General features: G+C 46.1%; 1 protein-coding gene across 1 annotated transcript; it reads right to left on the bottom strand.

Moving 5' to 3' along the window:
• Positions 1-11,497: 11,497 nt before the first annotated feature.
• On the bottom strand, positions 11,498-17,789 carry CALR (calreticulin). The gene is made up of 9 exons (XM_075859030.1): positions 17,636-17,789; positions 15,862-15,963; positions 15,379-15,582; positions 14,455-14,549; positions 14,084-14,293; positions 13,864-13,977; positions 13,210-13,353; positions 13,038-13,130; positions 11,498-12,760 (listed from the first exon to the last, which is right to left on the bottom strand). The coding sequence occupies exons 1-9, from the start codon at positions 17,727-17,729 to the stop codon at positions 12,554-12,556; spliced, it is 1,263 nt and encodes a 420-aa protein (XP_075715145.1). The 5' UTR covers positions 17,730-17,789; the 3' UTR covers positions 11,498-12,553.
• Positions 17,790-18,208: the final 419 nt, after the last annotated feature.

Genomic DNA, 18,208 nt, shown 5'->3' with positions numbered 1-18,208 from the left:
TGGGCGTGTTTACAGTAAAAGTCCAACTGGGCGTGTATTATGTGCGTACATCGGGGCGTGTTTACTACTTTTACTAGCTGGGCGTTCTGACAAGAAGTATCATCCACTTCTCTTCAGAACGCCCAGCTTCTGGCAGTGCAGACACAGCGTGTTCTCGAGAGATCACGCTGTGACGTCACTCACTTCCTGCCCCAGGTCCTGCATCGTGTCGGCCACATCGGCACCAGAGGCTACAGTTGATTCTGCAGCAGCATCAGCGTTTGCAGGTAAGTAGCTACATCGACTTACCTGCAAACGCCGATGCTGCTGCAGAATCAACTGTAGCCTCTGGTGCCGATGTGTCCTCGCTCGTCCGACACGATGCAGGACCTGGGGCAGGAAGTGAGTGACGTCACAGCGTGATCTCTCGAGAACACGCTGTGTCTGCACTGCCAGAAGCTGGGCGTTCTGAAGAGAAGTGGATGATACTTCTATACACAACGCCCAGCTAGTAAAAGAAGTAAAAACTCCCCGATGTACGCACATAATACACGCCCAGTTTTACTTTTACTTTAAACACGCCCAGTTGGACTTTAGCAAGCCTCATTTGCATAAATACAAAAATGGTCATAACTTGGCCAAAAATGCTCATTTTTTAAAAATAAAAACGTTACTCTTATCTACATTGCAGCGCCGATCTGCTGCAATAGCAGATAGGGGATGCAAAATCTGGTGACAGAGCCTCTTTAAGGTTCGCAGGACTCCAGAGGCACCAGCGGCACCAGCGGCTTCAAATACCTGTTTGCTGCTTTGCAATGGCATTTTAGCCGCTGCTCTCCTAATCCTATTAATTTGTCTGGCAGAAACCTTCCTCATTATGCCTTTATCTGAACGAACCCGTCTGTGCTCTGAATCAGCCACAAATCTTTTCACAGTACGATGATCACGCTTACGTTTTCTTGAAATATCCAATGTTTTCATACCTTGTCCAAGGTATTGCACTATTTCACGCTTTTCGGCAGCAGAGAGATCCTTTTTCTTTCCCATATTGCTTGAAACCTGTGGCCTGCTTAATAATGTGGAACGTCCTTCTTAAGTAGTTTTCCTTTGATTGGGCACACCTGGCAAACTATTTATCACAGGTGTCTGAGATTGATTACAATGATCCAAAGAGCCCTAAGGGTATGTTCACACGGCGGGGGTCCGTAACGGCTGAAATTACGGGGATGTTTCAGCCTGAAAACATCCCCGTAAATTCAGCCGTACCGGCATGTGCAGGCGCTTGAACGCCGCGTCAATTACGGCCGTAATTAGCGCTGCTATTCATTGGAGTCAATGAATAGCGGCTCCAATTACGGCCAAAGAAGTGACAGGTCACTTCTTTGACGCGGGCGTCTAGTTACGCGCCGTCATTTGACAGCGGCGCGTAAATATACGCCTCGTGTGAACAGACAAACGTCTGCCCATTGCTTTCAATGGGCAGATGTTTGTCAGCGCTATTGAGGCGCTATTTTCAGACGTAATTCGGGGCCAAAACGCCCGAATTACGTCCGTAAATAGGCCGTGTGAACATACCCTAAGACACAATACCATCCATGAGTTTAATTGAAAAACGAATAATTAAATGTTTATGACGCTTGAATCCAATGTGCATAATAATTTGGAACACGGTGTGTATATATATATAGGCTTGAGAAAGGCTCTAGAGGACAGAGCTGAAACGTTGCACAGGGGGCAATAAAAGTACACTTTTTTCACATTTATTGCGGAGTGCTGCCTATTTTTTGAATATTATAAATATATATATATATATATATACACAGCGCCAGAACCAAACTCAGTACATAAATACAGCTCCGTACAGAGATCATTTGCAAATTTAGTTTAACCCCTGCCATATAAGTTTGTACGACATAAAACGACAGCTCCCAGTATAGCCAGAACAATGATTAGGATGTGCTGGGAGTTGTTGTTTCAAAAAAAAAAAAAAAACAATACACCCATCATCTCGCTGAAGAGCATACAGTTACTATAGTGCTGATCAGTCACAGGGGAATAAACATTTACATTGAGTGACTCACAGGTGACGCCTCAGATTCTTTTTCATTATTTTTATATTTTTTTCTCCATCCGGTCCAGCCCTCTATGATGACTTCTCCCGGCCATAGCCCGTTTCTGCAGTTTGCTGCTCAGATGTCTTCGGCTCCTCACTTTTCCAACATTTCTGCACCTATAAACGAAGATAAAATTCTCATGGTGCCACACTCTATGCCCCTGAATATAATAGTATCTGACACTGTGCTCCTGAATAAAATAGCACCATACTCTGTCCCTATGAACTAAATTGTGTCAAACGCTGTAAAGTAAAACACCACATACACTAACAATGGCAGCTGTAGATAATGCCATTCACACTGCCCCCTGTACATAGCGCCAGTCTCACTGCCCCCTGTAGATAGCACCAGTCACAATGCCACCTGTAGATACCGCCAGTCACAATGCCCTCTGTAGATAATGCCAGTCACACTGCTATTTGTAGATAATGCCAGTCACACTGCCCCCTGTAGATAGCGGCAGTCACAATGCCCTCTGTAGATAATGCGCGCCAGTCACAATGCCCTCTGTAGATAATGCCAGTCACAATGCCCTCTGTAGCTAGTGACAGTCACACTGCCCAATTTATATAGCGCCAGTCACAATTCCCTCTGTAGAGAATGCCAGTCACAATGCCCCCTGTAGATTTTGCCCAGTGCAGATAGTGCCCCCTGTAGATATAGCCCCCAACGCTGCCCACAGCGACAATACACTGGTCAGTAACCAGGCAGCATCATCCAGGGGTAACGGCGCAGTCGGCATGATGATGTCATCACGCCGACCGCGTCATTGTTAAAGCGCCGAATGGCGAGGTGGGAACTGATAGTTCTCGTTTCGCCAGCGCAACAGTAATCATACAATTGGGTGAGAGGTCCCGCTTCACCCCGTTTCTCTGAACTGGCTGTGATTTTAACAACCGGTACGGGAGAACTGGGGCGAACTGGGCCCCCTTCCAGCCTCAGGCACTTGCCAAGATTGCCCTCATGGTAATACTAGCGGAGCGATGATGTCATCACGCCGCTTGCGTCGTTCAGCCCCAGCAGACTTGCTCAGGAGAGGGTAGGTCTGCATTTCGACCGGACGGCGCGGGAACGGGATCATATGAGTATGTAAAGTTTTGGGTTTTTTTCTAATAAAACCGTGAGTGGCATTATCTACAGGGGAGGCTCTATCTACAGGGGGGGTCTGTATGTGGGGATGTGGAGCACTATATAGAGGGGGAGCTATATCTAGGGCACTAACTACAGGGGTGGGCTATATGTGGGACACTATATACAGGGGTGGACTATACGTGAAGCACTATCTATAGGGGGAGCTATTTGTAGGGCACTAGCTACAGGGGTGGGCTATATGTGGGGCACTATATACAGGGGTGGGTTACGTGTGGGGCACTATCTACAGGGGGGCTTTATATAGGACATTGTCTACAGGGATGGGCTATATGTGGGACACTATATACAGGGGTGGGTTACCTGTGGGGCACTATCTACAGGGGGGCTATATGTAGGACACTGTCTACAGGGGTGAGCTATATGTGGGACACTATATAGAGGGGGTGATATATGTGATGCACTATCTACAGAGGTGGGCTACACGTGGAGCACTATCTATAGGGGGAGCTATATGTAGGTCAGCACGGTAGCTCAGTGGTTAGCACTATTATCTTGCAGCTCTAGAGTCCATATGTGGGCACTATCTACAGGGGGATGTATGTGGGGCACTATCTACAGGGGCTTCTATGTATGGCACTATCCACAGAGGCTCTATGGGGGTCACTATCTACAGGGGGCTATGGGGGCATGGGGTGTGTTTGACAGTGTATGGTACTATTATAATCAGGGACACAGTGCATGGGGCTATTATAATTAGAGGTGCAGTGTATGGCGCTATTATATATAAAGGTGTTGAGAATTTTATCTTCATTTATAGGTGCAGAAATGTTTTAAAACTGAGAAGCTGAAGACATCTGAGCGGAAAACTGCAGAAATGGGTTGTGGCCAGGAGAAGTCATCGTAGAGGTCTGGACCAGATGGAGAGGAAAAGAGAAAAAGAACTAGAATCTGAGACGTCAGCGGTGAGTCACTTAATGTAAATGTTTATTCTGCTTCTAATCAGTAATGTAGTCACTGTATGATCTGCAGTGAGATGATGGGTGGTATGATTTTTTTTTTGTGAAACAGCATCTCCCAGCATATCCTCACCATTGTTCAGGTCATGCTGGGAGCTGTAGTTTTACGCCGTACAAACCTATACGGCAGGGGTTGCACTAAATTGAGCTGTGTTTGTACTGGTGCTGTATATATGTACTGAGCTTTGTTCTGGTGTTGTATATATGTACTGAGCTTGGTTATGGGGCTGTATTTATGTACTGAACTTGGGTCTGGTGTTGTATTTATGTATTGAGCTTTGTTCTGGTGTTGAATTTATATACTGAGCTTTGTTCTGGTGCTGTATATATGTACTGAGCTTGGTTCTGGTATTGTATATATGTACTGAGCTTGGTTCTGGTATTGTATATATATGTACTGAGCTTTGTTTTGGTGCTGTATATATGCACTGAGCTTGGTTCTAGAGCTGTATTTATGTACTGAGCTTTGTTCTGGTGCTGTATATATGTATTGAGCTCGGTTCTAGTGCTGTATTTATGTACTGAAGTTGGTACTGGTGTTGTATATATGTACTGAGCTTTGTTCTGGAGCTGTATATATGTACTGAGCTTTGTTCTGGTGCTGTATATATGCACTGAGCTTGGTTCTAGAGCTGTATTTATGTACTGAGGTTGCTTCTGGTACTGTATTTATGTACTGAGCTTTGTTCTAGTGCTGTATTTATGTACTGAAGTTGGTTCTGTTGTTGTATATATGTACTGGGCTTTGTTATGATGCTGTATATATCTACTGAGCTTAGTTCTGATGCTGTAAATATGTACTGAGCTTGATTCTGATGCTGTAATTATGTACTCCCCCCCCCCCCATAGGTACTGGACCTCTTGCAGGCATCCTAGATGCCTTTTGGTCCCTAACACTTTTGTGTTTAGTCTACACGGCAGGTTTTCTGCACTGCCTTTTTTGTTACTGTATTTGAATTTTCTATACCTAGATCCCTACCCTTTCCCCTTCCATCCGTGGTGACCTTGGACTCCTGTTCTTTCTACCGGAAGGCCTCAGCGAACAGTTTTCTCTATCTTCATGGCTGACATCACTATAGCCTCTTTCAATGCGAAGGGGCTGAATACCCCAGAAAAGCGGGCACAAGTTCTACATCACCTTCATAAACGGAAGGTACACATTGCCTGTTTTCAAGAGACACACTTCAAGGAGGGCCATGCCCCCACTATCAAACATACATTTTAACATTTTACACACAGTGGCACCTTAATAATATACCACATTCCAGAACCTGTGGAGTTGCCATAGCGCTTCACAAGTCCCTAACTCAAGTTATAAACTTCTTAGCAGACCCAGAAGCACGGTATACTGCCCCCAACCAAGGCCAAGTTCCCTTTCTTCTTAAACTCATTGACACTGCTTTACATGTAGTGCCGGGTACTATGGTATTGTGTGGAAACTTTAACCTTACTCTGGATCCGACCGTGGATAATTCTACTGGACGCTCCGGTATAGCATATACATGTGCTTACTATCCCAATACTGCGGGAACTGCAGAATGCCTGTCATGACGCTAGATGTCTTCTGAACTCGGCACATAAACGTACCTTACAGATCTGTCATAGTAAATTCTACGAATTTGGGAACAAAAGCGGACAAATGCTAGCCAGAGCCCTGAAAAGCCAGATTGCACAATCGCATATACCATGAGTTAAATCCCGTTCTGACCCTATAATTCACAGTACACCCGAAATAGCGGAGTGCTTTCACATCTATTATTCTGACCTCTACAACCTTGGGCCTCCTGCCCGCCCACCGTCTGAAGTTTGGGACTCTTTCCCGTTCCCATTTACTTGTCTATCCAGGGAGGCCTCTGATGACCTCGAAGAGGACTTTACTATTTCAGAACTTCTTGCAGTCATGGCTGATCTCCCATGGGGGAAAGAGTCCTGGACCGGACGGCTATACCGCCAAGTTCTATAAAATATTAGTTGATCATCTAGCGCCCCTTATGCTGTTATCATTTAATTCTATTACACCTGACACCACATTTCCATCTAGTTCCACCTTAGCACATGTTGTTGTCCTCCCCAAGCCAGGCAGGGATGCCCAACTCTGCTCCAGTTATTGACATATCTCTTTACTTAACGTAGACCTTAAAGTCTGCGCCAAATTACTAGCCAATAGACTAAACAGGCACTTACCTGACCTAGTACGTTTAGATCAAGTGGGGTTCATGCCTGGCCGGGAGGCACGCGATAACACGCTCAAAACCTTGGATATTATTCACCATGACCAAACTCGGCATATTCCTCTCATGATTTTATCTCTAGATGCCGAGAAGGCTTTTGATAGAATCTCATGGCCCACACTCCGCACTACCCTTCAACACATAGGGCTAGGTCCATCCCTTATCAATAAAATCTTAGCCCTTTACCAATCCCCCTCTGCACAACTGAAAATCAATGGCTCCCTTCACTATTAATAATGGTACCAGACAAGACTGCCCCCTGTCTCCACTATTATATGCGGAGCATCTTATGGCCTCCATTCAGAACAGTCCGGATATTAAGGGCATTCGCATTGGCAGAGTGGAATATAAATGCTCTGCATTTGCGAATGATTTATTGGTTTACCTCACAGATCGGCACATATCCCTCCCTTCGCTGATGTCCGAGCTGTCCCGTTTTGGTGCCTGATCCAATTTTAAGATCAATCTCTCTAAATCGGAAGCCCTAAATGTGTCTCTTCCGCCCTCCACAGTATATCTTCTTAAAATAAACTTCCCCTTCTCATGGCCCGTAACTTATCTCGGAATTAGAATAACTACTGACCTTTCCCTACTGTTCACGAATTATTTTGTCCCCCTATTATCTAAATTTCGTACAGATCTCGCGTCCTGGAACAATAAAGACTTCTCATGGTTCGGCCATATAAATATTATAAAAATGACACTTCTCCCCGGACTATTGTACCTCCTGCAGACGATCTCCATTCCATCCTCCTTTTGGCTGCGCATCCAAAAATGCCTTGGATCCTTCATCTGGCGCTCAGGCCATCCTCGGATAAGTAGGGAGATTCTTGCTCGACCCAAGGATGCAGGTGGGGTTGGTCTGCCGGATTGTCGTCTTTACTACCTTGCAGCTACCCACACACGTGTCCTTGACTTTTTCCATAACAACCAATACAAGATTTGGGTTCGCCTAGCTCAACAACTAAGCACACGCGTATTGTCCACCCTTCCGTGGACATGGACCTCCCCCAAAAATAACCCAACACAAGTCTCTTTCGTTGTGTCTTAAACCCTCCTGGCTTTACGCTCATCAGGGACGGGGGGGGGGGGGGGCTCTTTGATAGATCTGCTGGGTCCCCTAACTCCCATTACGGAGAAACCGGCCTTCCCGGCCCTGCCAGGCTCGCCTCTCCTTCCTCGGTAGATCATCCCGTAACCCCATGTTCTTTCTGACTCTTCCTTAGGCCCCATGCACACAACCGTAAAAAAGCTCTGTAATTGCGGACCGCAACACGGTCCGCTATTACGGACCCACTCGGTTCTATTAGCCGCGAACACCTTTCCTTATCGCTACGAAAGGGCGTCCGTGCCGGGAAATATGGAGCATGTCCTACTTTTCGTTTTTTGCGGGCTGTGCTCCCATACTTGTATGGGAGCATGGCACAGAAATACGGCCCGCGGGTGTCGGGCCATGATTACAGGCACGGCCGTGTGCATTAGGGCTTACATCCACGAACCACAATTTTTTCTTCTGACCCTCCTCCTGCACGTAGCCTTTATGTATATCACCAATTGAAACATTTCTATAATACGATAAAACGCCAAGCACATCTTCACCGCACTGCATCGGATTTTGAGCGCTTGTGTGTCCCTCCCACACACACCGTCCCTATATTATACAAACTGCTCCTTTCCCAATGCTCACAATAATTACCACCACAAGAAACTAGTTATAAAATTATATCTAGGTGGTATAGAGTCCCTACTTTTCTACATAAATAGTATCCCTCTGTGCCAGATAACTGCTGTCGCTCTGGCGCCGCAGGTGGGTCTATGTCTCATATTTGGTGGAGTTGTCCCTCCTTACGGACTTTTTGGAAAGCAGTAATTCAAACTATAACAGAGGTCACTGGAGTCTTAATCCCAGACTCTCCTGAGGTGACACTACTATGTATGTTCTCTATGCCGTTCTCCACATATAAACGCTCCCTAATTAGGCATCTCCTTCAGGCTGCCAACAGTCATCCCACGTGAATGGAAATCAACAGATCCTCCGACTCTTGACGAGTGGTTCCAAGAAATTGCTTTAATTTAGAGAATGGAAAACTTGTTGGCACAATTTCTAACTGCCTCCGTACGATACATATCCACCTGGTCCCCTTGGATCACGTTCCTCTCGTCACCTACATACCTTAACCTGGTGACGTGACACGTAGTTTCCCTTTAGGGGTAGCCGACATGCCGATAGGGAGATTCACCCATTTTCATATATTAATGCCATGTGAATTGCTGCTCTTGATTTTTTTTCTTTCTTCATTATAATATTCTGGTTCTGGAGTCCAGGCTCACCACGAAGCCCACCCACCAGGTACCCTTTTCCACCCTTGTTTTATCTCCCTCTTGTTTTCCTTCCCTTTTAGGTGGTGTTTTATGCCTTGTAACTTGTAAAAGGATGTAATTCTCACCTACCCGTTGGGGTTCTGCCCCTATTGTGGTTTCCTTCTTCTTAGGGCCGGTTCACATCAGCATTGGCTTTCTGTTCAGAGATTCCGTCCGAGGTTTCCGTCGTGGAACCCCTCAACGGAAAGTCAAGCGGAAACCTTAGCTCCCGTTTGCATCACCATTGATATCAACGGTGACAGAAACATTGCTAATGGTTTCCGTTTTTTCGACTGAATTACTAGCGTAGTCAACTGCCCTAAGGAAGAATGTACGTCCTCTGTGTTTTGCTTTTTGTCTGTTTTGAAACTTAATAAAAACTTTGAATATGGAAAAAAGAAAAAATAATCATTTCTTAAATTGGGATTATATAATATTCTAATTTTCTGAGGGACTACATTTTGGGTTTTCATTAACTGTTACCGTAATCATCAACAATAAAAGAAAAAAATGCTGGAAATAGATCACTCTGTGTGTAATGAATCTATAGAATATACAAGACACTTTTTGAACTGAATTACTGAGATAAATTAAACTTTTTGATGATATTCTAGTTCATGGAGAAGGACTACATATGTATGTATATATATATAATATATAATATATATATAAATATATATATATACACACACACACACACACACCTACAAGCAAACTATATGTATTTCATTGTATGGTACCTGACTCCTATCAGTAATGCCTCTGGCAGTGCTTAATAGACATACAGAATGGCAGACCTTAAAGGCCATCATTAGGCCCACAGGAAACCATTGCCATATTAGGATCACATCGCCCCCTCTCTTTAATAGGTTAGATGCCACAGTCACTATTAACCACAGCATCACAATGATTACATGGCTGTAATGTACGTTCTGGTCCTGGCTGCTCCATACTCCTCCTTCCAAGCCATGGCACCGTTACATCATATGTTGGGAAAGGGTTAATATAACATTTAGCTGCACACAGTAGACAAAGCAAAACGACACCATTAAAAAACACTGCAAAATAGGCTGCAAAACGCTTTGTATGAAGCAAGCCTAAAGGGTTAATTTTAGCATTTCTTAAAATCGTGCTTATAATTCGCCATATGAAGAACGGGACGACTTTCCCGACGTGGTAACGCAAGATTCTGCGTCTGTTACTAGCAACGCTGGGTGTGTTGGGGGAAATATACAAATTGGATACGGGCATAAGTAAAATTATACATGAAGTTAGTTTCACCTAATGACCGTAGAATACCCTACCCGTGTGACAGTGAAATACCACTCCATTACCACTAAAAATCACTCGGGGGAACAAAATGCTGACAGACGGCAACTTTGTCCATGCAATCTCATGCCAACTGTATGATGCGATGTTCAAAGGATTCAAGCCATATGAACTTCCTACAGTGAGTCACAGCAGCACAGAGGTGTTGAAAGGGTCACATGTGGACTGAAGGCAGGACCATATGGGTTTGCTGGTGGGGGGGAGCATTTTTATGTGAATATGGACCTGGCTGTACCAGTATGGCTAACAGCACTACTAGCCCCTCAGTACTAGGATACAGGCGGAGGAAGTACGTTGGCAGAGATGGCGCCTGCTCCACATATTACATCAGTGGTAATAGCTGTTGAGGGTCTAGCACTCCAACCAGCATCTTGAAGAGAAGTTGCAGACAAAAGCCCCTTTCTTCCATATCAGCACATCTTATTTCTTTCGTCCAAGAGAAGCAATTATTTTACTACAGCAGAAAACTGCTTTCTGCTCTTCATCAGGCCGAGAATTGTAGAAGCGCAGATATGCCATTTCTCTACCAATACAAGCAACTGAAGCAGTGCCATGCTGGTGGGTGGCAGGAACTGCAGATGAGGGCATGACAGCCCAGACCCCACTGTTGAGTATCTCAGTCACTGCTTCAAAATGTCCCACCCGCATACCAGGGGCCCTTTCTAGGCACAGGAGGACAAGACGGTAGGGGATGGTATCCAGCATGCTTAACAATATGCAGCGTTGTCTGATCTCACAACTGTCGCTACTGAAATCCGGGACTAAATAGTCTCATGGGGATCTGGGACCAATTCCTCAGGATTACAACAAGTCAGTGTTAATGCCCGGGGCTGATCTCCTGAAAGTGGTGCGAGGGGCATGGTGCGCCTGAGTAAATCCAAATCTAGATTCTGGATGTCCAACTACCTGGAGACATACCTGCGTGAAGCAGCTTGTCCACATTGAAGCGTGTTATACAGGATTTGGAAAACCTGGCTGCCTTCTTTTAGAAATAGCTCCTAATCCGTAGATGGATTGTGTCTGGTAGTGCAGGTCTGCACAGAGCTGCAATACCAGACGATCCATGGACAGGTTATTGGAAAAAAGCAGCCTTGTTTTTCTAATTCTGGACAACCCCTTTAAACATTCACTTCTATAAACACAATTTCAGTGTCAAAGTTTTTAAAAGTTAGCACATCAGCCACCAGAGGGCGCAATACTGGCCAAGAGCAGCAACAGAGTAATCTCACATTACGGCTGCTGTGATCTGTTAGCTGTAGCAACTCCAGCCATGGAGTTTTAGTGCCCACAACTGCTGCACTTCATTCGTTTAAATGCATAGTTTGAATTTATAAAAAACTTTATTTAAAACAAAACCAGAACCACCACAAGAACGCTGTTTGGACACAATGTATTTAATTAGAAATTTTTACCTGACATCTGTACATTCCAAAACATAACCCATTCATACATTCTGGCGAAGAGCCCTGCGTCAATATAAATTAGAAGCATACAGCTTGAAGCAGGGTGGCTTCTCCGACGGACTGCAAGGCCCATTTCACCACACCACAGGACACTGAGGGGCATGTGTTGGCAAGTCAATTTAAACACTTGTGGTCAGATATCACGGCGGTAGGTCTAGATCGAAACGCCAGAACTCGACATTGCTGATTAGAGTACAAGCCCTACGGCCAGACTGGCATTCGAAGGTAACCCAAATGCCAAGCTGTGTTGGCATACAGACAAGGATGGGCAAGATATTTACCTAAACAGTCAGACTGATGGCAGCAGGTGAGGAGGAACATTAGAGCCAATCTGTCACCTTAGTGGGCAGAGCTATTCTGGTGGCCAAAACCAAAACCAGTCCCTCTTCTTGGGTACCAGTGCAACAGGTGTGAGTCAATAGACTGGCATCACAGTGGCATAAAATGGCTTCCCGGGTGCTGGTTCAGCCTGAAATTCTTTAAAACCCTATAAAGCATTCAGCAAATAGGGCAGAACACTGAATAATCTTGATACTGCAATGAATGACTCTGGTCGGGGGAGGGGGGTTACGGAATGATCATAGAATTTGGCAGAGCGCACGTGACGTCTCTGCACCTCACAAGCCCGTCAGACGGTTAAAAAAAAAAAAAAAAAGGAAAGAGGGGGTTGTGGTTCCTATGGACCACAAGTCAGTGCTTCCACCAAGTACTGCAGTAGGGACACAGATTTACGGCAATGGGAGGTGGTGAAAGAACTGAAGACGAGAGGGTCAGAGGAGATGGGGGAAGGGGGGGGGGGGGAGATTGACAGACCGTCGTCCAAATAAGGGGTTAAAACAAAAACTGTAAAAAATATATATAAATTTAGAGTCTCATAGAGACAGAACGATCCCATTCCCCCTCTCCTATCTAAGACATGACGCCCAGGGTAGGGGAGCGCTGGTAGGGAGGACAGAAAGAAACCATCTTTAAAGCTCATCTTTCTGAGGCGATTCTTCCTCATCTTCATCTTCTTCCTTCTCTTCCTCCTTTTCTTCCTCATCGTCGTCATCCTCATCGTCGTCGTCATCCTCCGCTTCCGCTTGGGGCTCTTCCTCTTTCCTCTTCTTATCCTCTTCCTCCTGGTTTTTGCGTTCTTCCTCATCTTGCTGTTCCTTCATCTTTTTCTCGGCATCCTGAGGATTGAGGGGGGAACAATTGTATTGAATCTCATGTCTGATTATCAGGTCAAAGTGACACCACTGAACCCCTCTAAGACGCTGATCCCACGTAGGCTACCTGCGGTCAAGGTCGGTGTTCTAAAACATGGGGATAACAAACGAAGCACCCTGCCCGTTTGGCATTTCAAAACATTTTAGCAGCTATATATTGGGTGGACTTGAGATGAACGCACTATGGCACCAAAATGGCGCAACATGCCACGATTGCCACGTTAACACTAGAAGAGCCTACCTTTCTAACAGCCCATGTCTTGGTGGCATAGTCTTCTGCGTATTTCTCGTCGTCCGTAATCAAGATGTCGTCAAAGATGGTTCCAGATTTCACCTGCAAGAGCCGATCGAATGAATCAAGAGATAAGAGGTTCGGTAACAGTCAAGCGAGGCGGCCATATTTATGTCCTTACCTGCCACAGATCAAAGCCGAGCACACCAAAGTCATCGTAGGCATACAGGTCTGTATCTGGGGTGTATTCTGGGTTATCGATCTCGGGGTGTACCCACTTTCCTTTGAAGTCAGGGTTATCGATCTGACGGGGTTTCCATTCTCCCTATTGAGACAAGGATCATATTTTAGTAGGAACATGTGCCAAAACAAACGCTGGCTGTCAGGTCAAATATCTCACGTTCATAGTGACATTCAACTATTGTTTATGGCTCTGGCCAAGCTTGCAAGCTCCTAATTCTAACACTAGGCACCATTCAATTATTCTTCTCTGTTCACAGCCAAAGCCATGCTTTATAAAGTGAAATGACTGCCTAGAGGTGCCTTCAAGTAAACCCTCTAAGCACTTTTTGGCGGAGAGGGTGTAGGTTGCCCACTTTCCGCAAGCTGATGACTGTAGGGTTGCACTAGTCATGAGGGCATTTAATACAAGTTCAAGGGCCTGCAAAGATCAGAGCGGATTAACTTCTGGGCAGTGAGTATAGGAAGCCAATCATTCAACATGCCCATGTCAACATTTACTAGAACTCCAGATCATGCCAGTTATGCACCAGGAATGATACCGGAGATGCCCAGTGTAAGTGTGTGACTTGCCGATGGTCACCCTTCAGCTCACCTTGTACTCCGGGTTCTGGATAACAGGCGGCTCCCACTCTCCGTCCATCTCCTCATCCCAATCTTCTGGTTTCACTGCGTCTGGGTCAGGAACATGCTCTGGTTTCTCCCAGTCCTACAATAAAGTTTGGAAAAGAAGAAGTAAACTCTATACCAGAGTCCAGACATAGGAAATCTGAATAGCACCTGCGATCTTCCTATAGGTGGCGCTATGCACTCACCTCTGGTTTCGTATCCTCTGGGTCATCAATCTTTGGGCGCTCATCCCACTCATCGGGCTTCTTGGCCTCGGGGTCTTTGATCTTCTTGGGGGGAAGGAAGTCCCAGTCGTCCTCCAAGCTGCCAGATTCCACCTTGCTGTTGTCAATCTTCACCTCGTAGGAGTTATCAGGACGCACGATCAATGTGTACAGATGACTGTAGACGTCATCCTGGGGGAGAGAACCAGAGGTTGGCACTTCGACGGTCAATGTGGGCATGTCAAGCCCGTTGACAACCATAAAATTAGGGATAGGGATGATGGGTGTGCTGGTCCAGACACATTTACATATGTCAGCCCACAGGGCCACAAGTAGAGACTACGTCATCTCACCTTACAGCGGATGTCCTTGTTGATCTGCAGGTTCTTGTCCTTGTAGTTGAAGATCACGTGCACCTTCTTTGTAGGAGGACCACAAATATCAGGACCTGGAAGACAATTTGGATATTCTAAATAGATCCCAAAAAGGGAAAGAATTAAAGGAACAGCCCTGTCAAAAGGGATACACGATTATGCCTAGTGTAAGGACTGAGGGGGCAGATCATGACGGGTTACCAAAAACACTATAGGATCGCCGTGCGGAAATAGTCAGTCATGCCCTGTCCCTGAGCTGTAGGATTTAGTGACACCAGGTGTCTATGAAGGTGCCATCATCATGACCCGGAGATGGGAGCAGGTCAGTGCAATAAACACCTAAAATTGGAGTGCCCCTTTAAGGCCTAATGGACATGCCCATTGCGGTACCTTTGTCGGCAAAAACCTTCTGCAGTGCATCCGTACGTCATCAGTATTCACGGATATCACCAGTTTGTCAGGTCGCAAATCTGGACCGTAAACCAACGTCATGTTTTTGCGGCCCGGATTCGCAGCCCCCACATGGATTTATGAGTCTATGGTCGTGTACAAGGCTCCATAGAAATGAATGGGTCCGTGTGCTCTGCAGAAAATCGCGGATAGTACACAGACAAAAAACTAGTGTGCATAAGGCCTAAGGAAGATTTAATCATGTAGGACTGTCAGCTGATTAAATTGGCGTTCACAAAATTTTCAGGAGGAAAATAAGGCCATTCAAATACTGGCACATTTCTAGGAGAAACCATCACTTTACAGAAGGTGGGGTACAAACAGCTGTGCCCCTCAGGATAAGACCTTAACATCCTAGATATGCCACCAATGTTTCTACTGTAAAACAGCCCGATATTAACAGCTCCCCCTGCTGGCAGGGCCTGGTATACTCCCACCCTGTGTGTTACCTACCGAACATGATGTTATACTTGGAGTCTCCATGCATGTCTGTCTGGTCCAGGGTGCCAGGGAAGAGCTTCACGTAGCCACCTCCACAGTCAATGTTCTGCTCGTGCTTGACGGTAAACTGGACTACCAACGTTTTGTCTTTACTGGAGAAAGAGTTGAAGCGGGCAGACTGGGCATAGAAGCGGGCATCCTGACTGGTCTGCAGACCTGAATAGAACAAGCACAAAGTAACATTAAGACGAGCCACATCCAGCAAGTAGTAGAACAAGGCAGGTTCTGATTGGTCCAGGAGAAGGTGATCTGATTGGACAGGTGGAGCTTCACAGGGGCCAATTTAATCTCCAAGCCACAAGTTGTACCACTCCAACCAGGGGGGAAACTACAACTCCCAGCATGCCATGACAGCCTGCAGCTGTCAAGGCATGCTGGGAGTTGTAGTGTCACACCATTATCAATCTATAGACGTTTTACAGCGTCACCACTCACCTTGGTCTTTTTCAGCATCTCCGTAGAATTTCCCGGCACTAATCTTGAACTGGCCGTAGTCGGATTTGTGCTTAGACTCTACCCAGCGTTGTTTCCAGCCATCTGAAAGACACGAGGTATTAGAAGCGCTCATAAACCACGCCGACAACAATCATAACTAGATCCTAGAGAGCGGCACAAAACCTATGCAGACATGTGATGCAATAAAACGGTACTGTGGCTTAGGTATGCGAATACCACAGGCTGCAGGGAATGCTGGGAGTTGTAGTTTAATAACTTCAGATTGCAGACCATTGGGAGCTCCGCTATCATTTCGTATAGCCCAAGCCTTATGGGCATCACCGGGCACGCTGCATTTATTACATGTACGCCCATTGACTAATGAGTGCAGTGAAGGAATAATTCTGACTACAGACCATCACTGTAAAACTTCCTCTGGAAAGTTATCTGATGTGGACTGCCCCTTTAAATTAACCCAAAGAGTAGAAACCGGTTGAGGTGCAACATCCTAATACACAACCAACCCCAACTCTGCAACAGTGGAGGGGGGAGCGCCATGTAAGCATGTCAGACATATGAAAGAAGTGCCCACCCCCTGTGATTGGTGACATACAAACTGGGGGTGTCGCACCCATTCTGATACCAGCCAAGGTTTCTTCCACACACCCCCCCCCCCACTCATCACTGCCCATTTGCTCCCATATTACAGTAATTACACGGTGAGCGGCCGCCCCGGTTTACGCATTAGAAACGTCCGCGTCCTAGCCGGGTAATGCTTTTTCTTTCCATATGACTACAGGAGCGAGGCGGGGAGGAGGGTGGAGCAGCAGCAGCTCCCTCCCTCCCCCTCCTGCTTCCAGAAGATTCAATACTACTCCATACATCTGCATGGCTCAGGAAGGAAGGAGCGCGAGGATGAGACAACCCCGGACAAGACAAACCAAGGGAGCCAAGAGCACCTACATCCAGGGGTCCCCAAAAATACTTAGGTGGGAAAGAATATTCTGAGAGTTTTAGGCTCACATCATGATGCAGAGGGGGATACGTGGGCTATATAGGATATAGGATAGTACGGGCACATCTACCATAGTATGGATGGACAGAATTTTAGACGTCACATCTATAGCACCCTACAAAGCAGCAAAGCAAGACCATCCAGACTCACTACAATGTGATGCCAACCATGACCAGTCATGCCAAGCTACAAGGATAGCCTAGGCAGGCAGATCGGATATATTCTATATGTACCGTAATATATAGGGATCAGATAACAGGAAAACATGCAGATAAAAGATGGAAGCTCCCAGAACAGGGGATTATGCTCATAGATTTGAATATAGATCACAGCTAACACCCAACTAAAATTTGACCTTTAAAGTAAATGCAAACATTCAATTGGAATCAGCCATGGGAAAATAGTTGTCAACCAAGCAATAGGCCAAGTATATCGGAGGTCTGACAACCGGTATCTATGTGACAGTGATCAGACATGGGCCCACCTGCGCATGGACAGTCAGGCTCTGGATAAATCCCTAAAGAGCACACAATGCAAATGAGTATTGGCCGTAAATTACACATTGCTAATTACCCACAATGCCCTCCCCCGGCCTCATGGGACACAGTACTGTGCGTCACCCTGTCATTAACCATAACACTTCTATTGAAAAGGCACTACAAGCCCCAGAATTCCCTGCCATACAGATACACGGCAGAGCACGATGGGAATAGTAGTTCCATGAGTCAGCTCTAGTATAAAGTCAATGTAGTGTTTTACCTCCGTCACCGAACTCTTCATTAAAGTAGACAGCGGGGTCAGCTGCACACAGAGCCGCCAGCACCGTGAGGACGAGGAGGGAAATTCGGGCCATGTTGATGCCCTGAAAGATCTGTCACTAGACGCGTCTAAGAACCACTGAGCACCCGGACCTCGCCGGACGCTGCTCTTATATGCCCTCAGAGCTCCCTCCCTTCGGAAGCGTCCGTATTGGCTGCTCCAGTACCGGTGTCCGCTTTTCATTGGATAACGTATTCTGCCATTCAAGGTACCCAGATGGCTATTTTTGATTGGATGCGAAGTTGGCCAATGAGATAGCACCACGCAGGGGCCTCCTACTAGTCGTCTGATGGTTGGATGAGGGTGTGTGCAAATGGAGGAAGGCTGCGGGATAGGTCACATGGTGCAGGGCAAGGGAGAAGCGTAGCACGTGATCTTTTCCGGCTGTGGGTGTGGCCTGGTAGCCTTGGAATTAACATAATTGAATAGCTAGAGCTCTATGAGACTTCTAATTATCAATGTGATTATTGTATAGTCCACCCAGCAATGGCCGACACTCCCCTCAATGTCCAT

The sequence above is a fragment of the Rhinoderma darwinii genome, chromosome 3, assembly GCF_050947455.1.
Source record: "Rhinoderma darwinii isolate aRhiDar2 chromosome 3, aRhiDar2.hap1, whole genome shotgun sequence".
NCBI lineage: Eukaryota > Metazoa > Chordata > Amphibia > Anura > Rhinodermatidae > Rhinoderma > Rhinoderma darwinii.
Note: the sequence above shows the minus strand (reverse complement) of the source record. Positions and strands in the feature narration are given on the sequence as shown.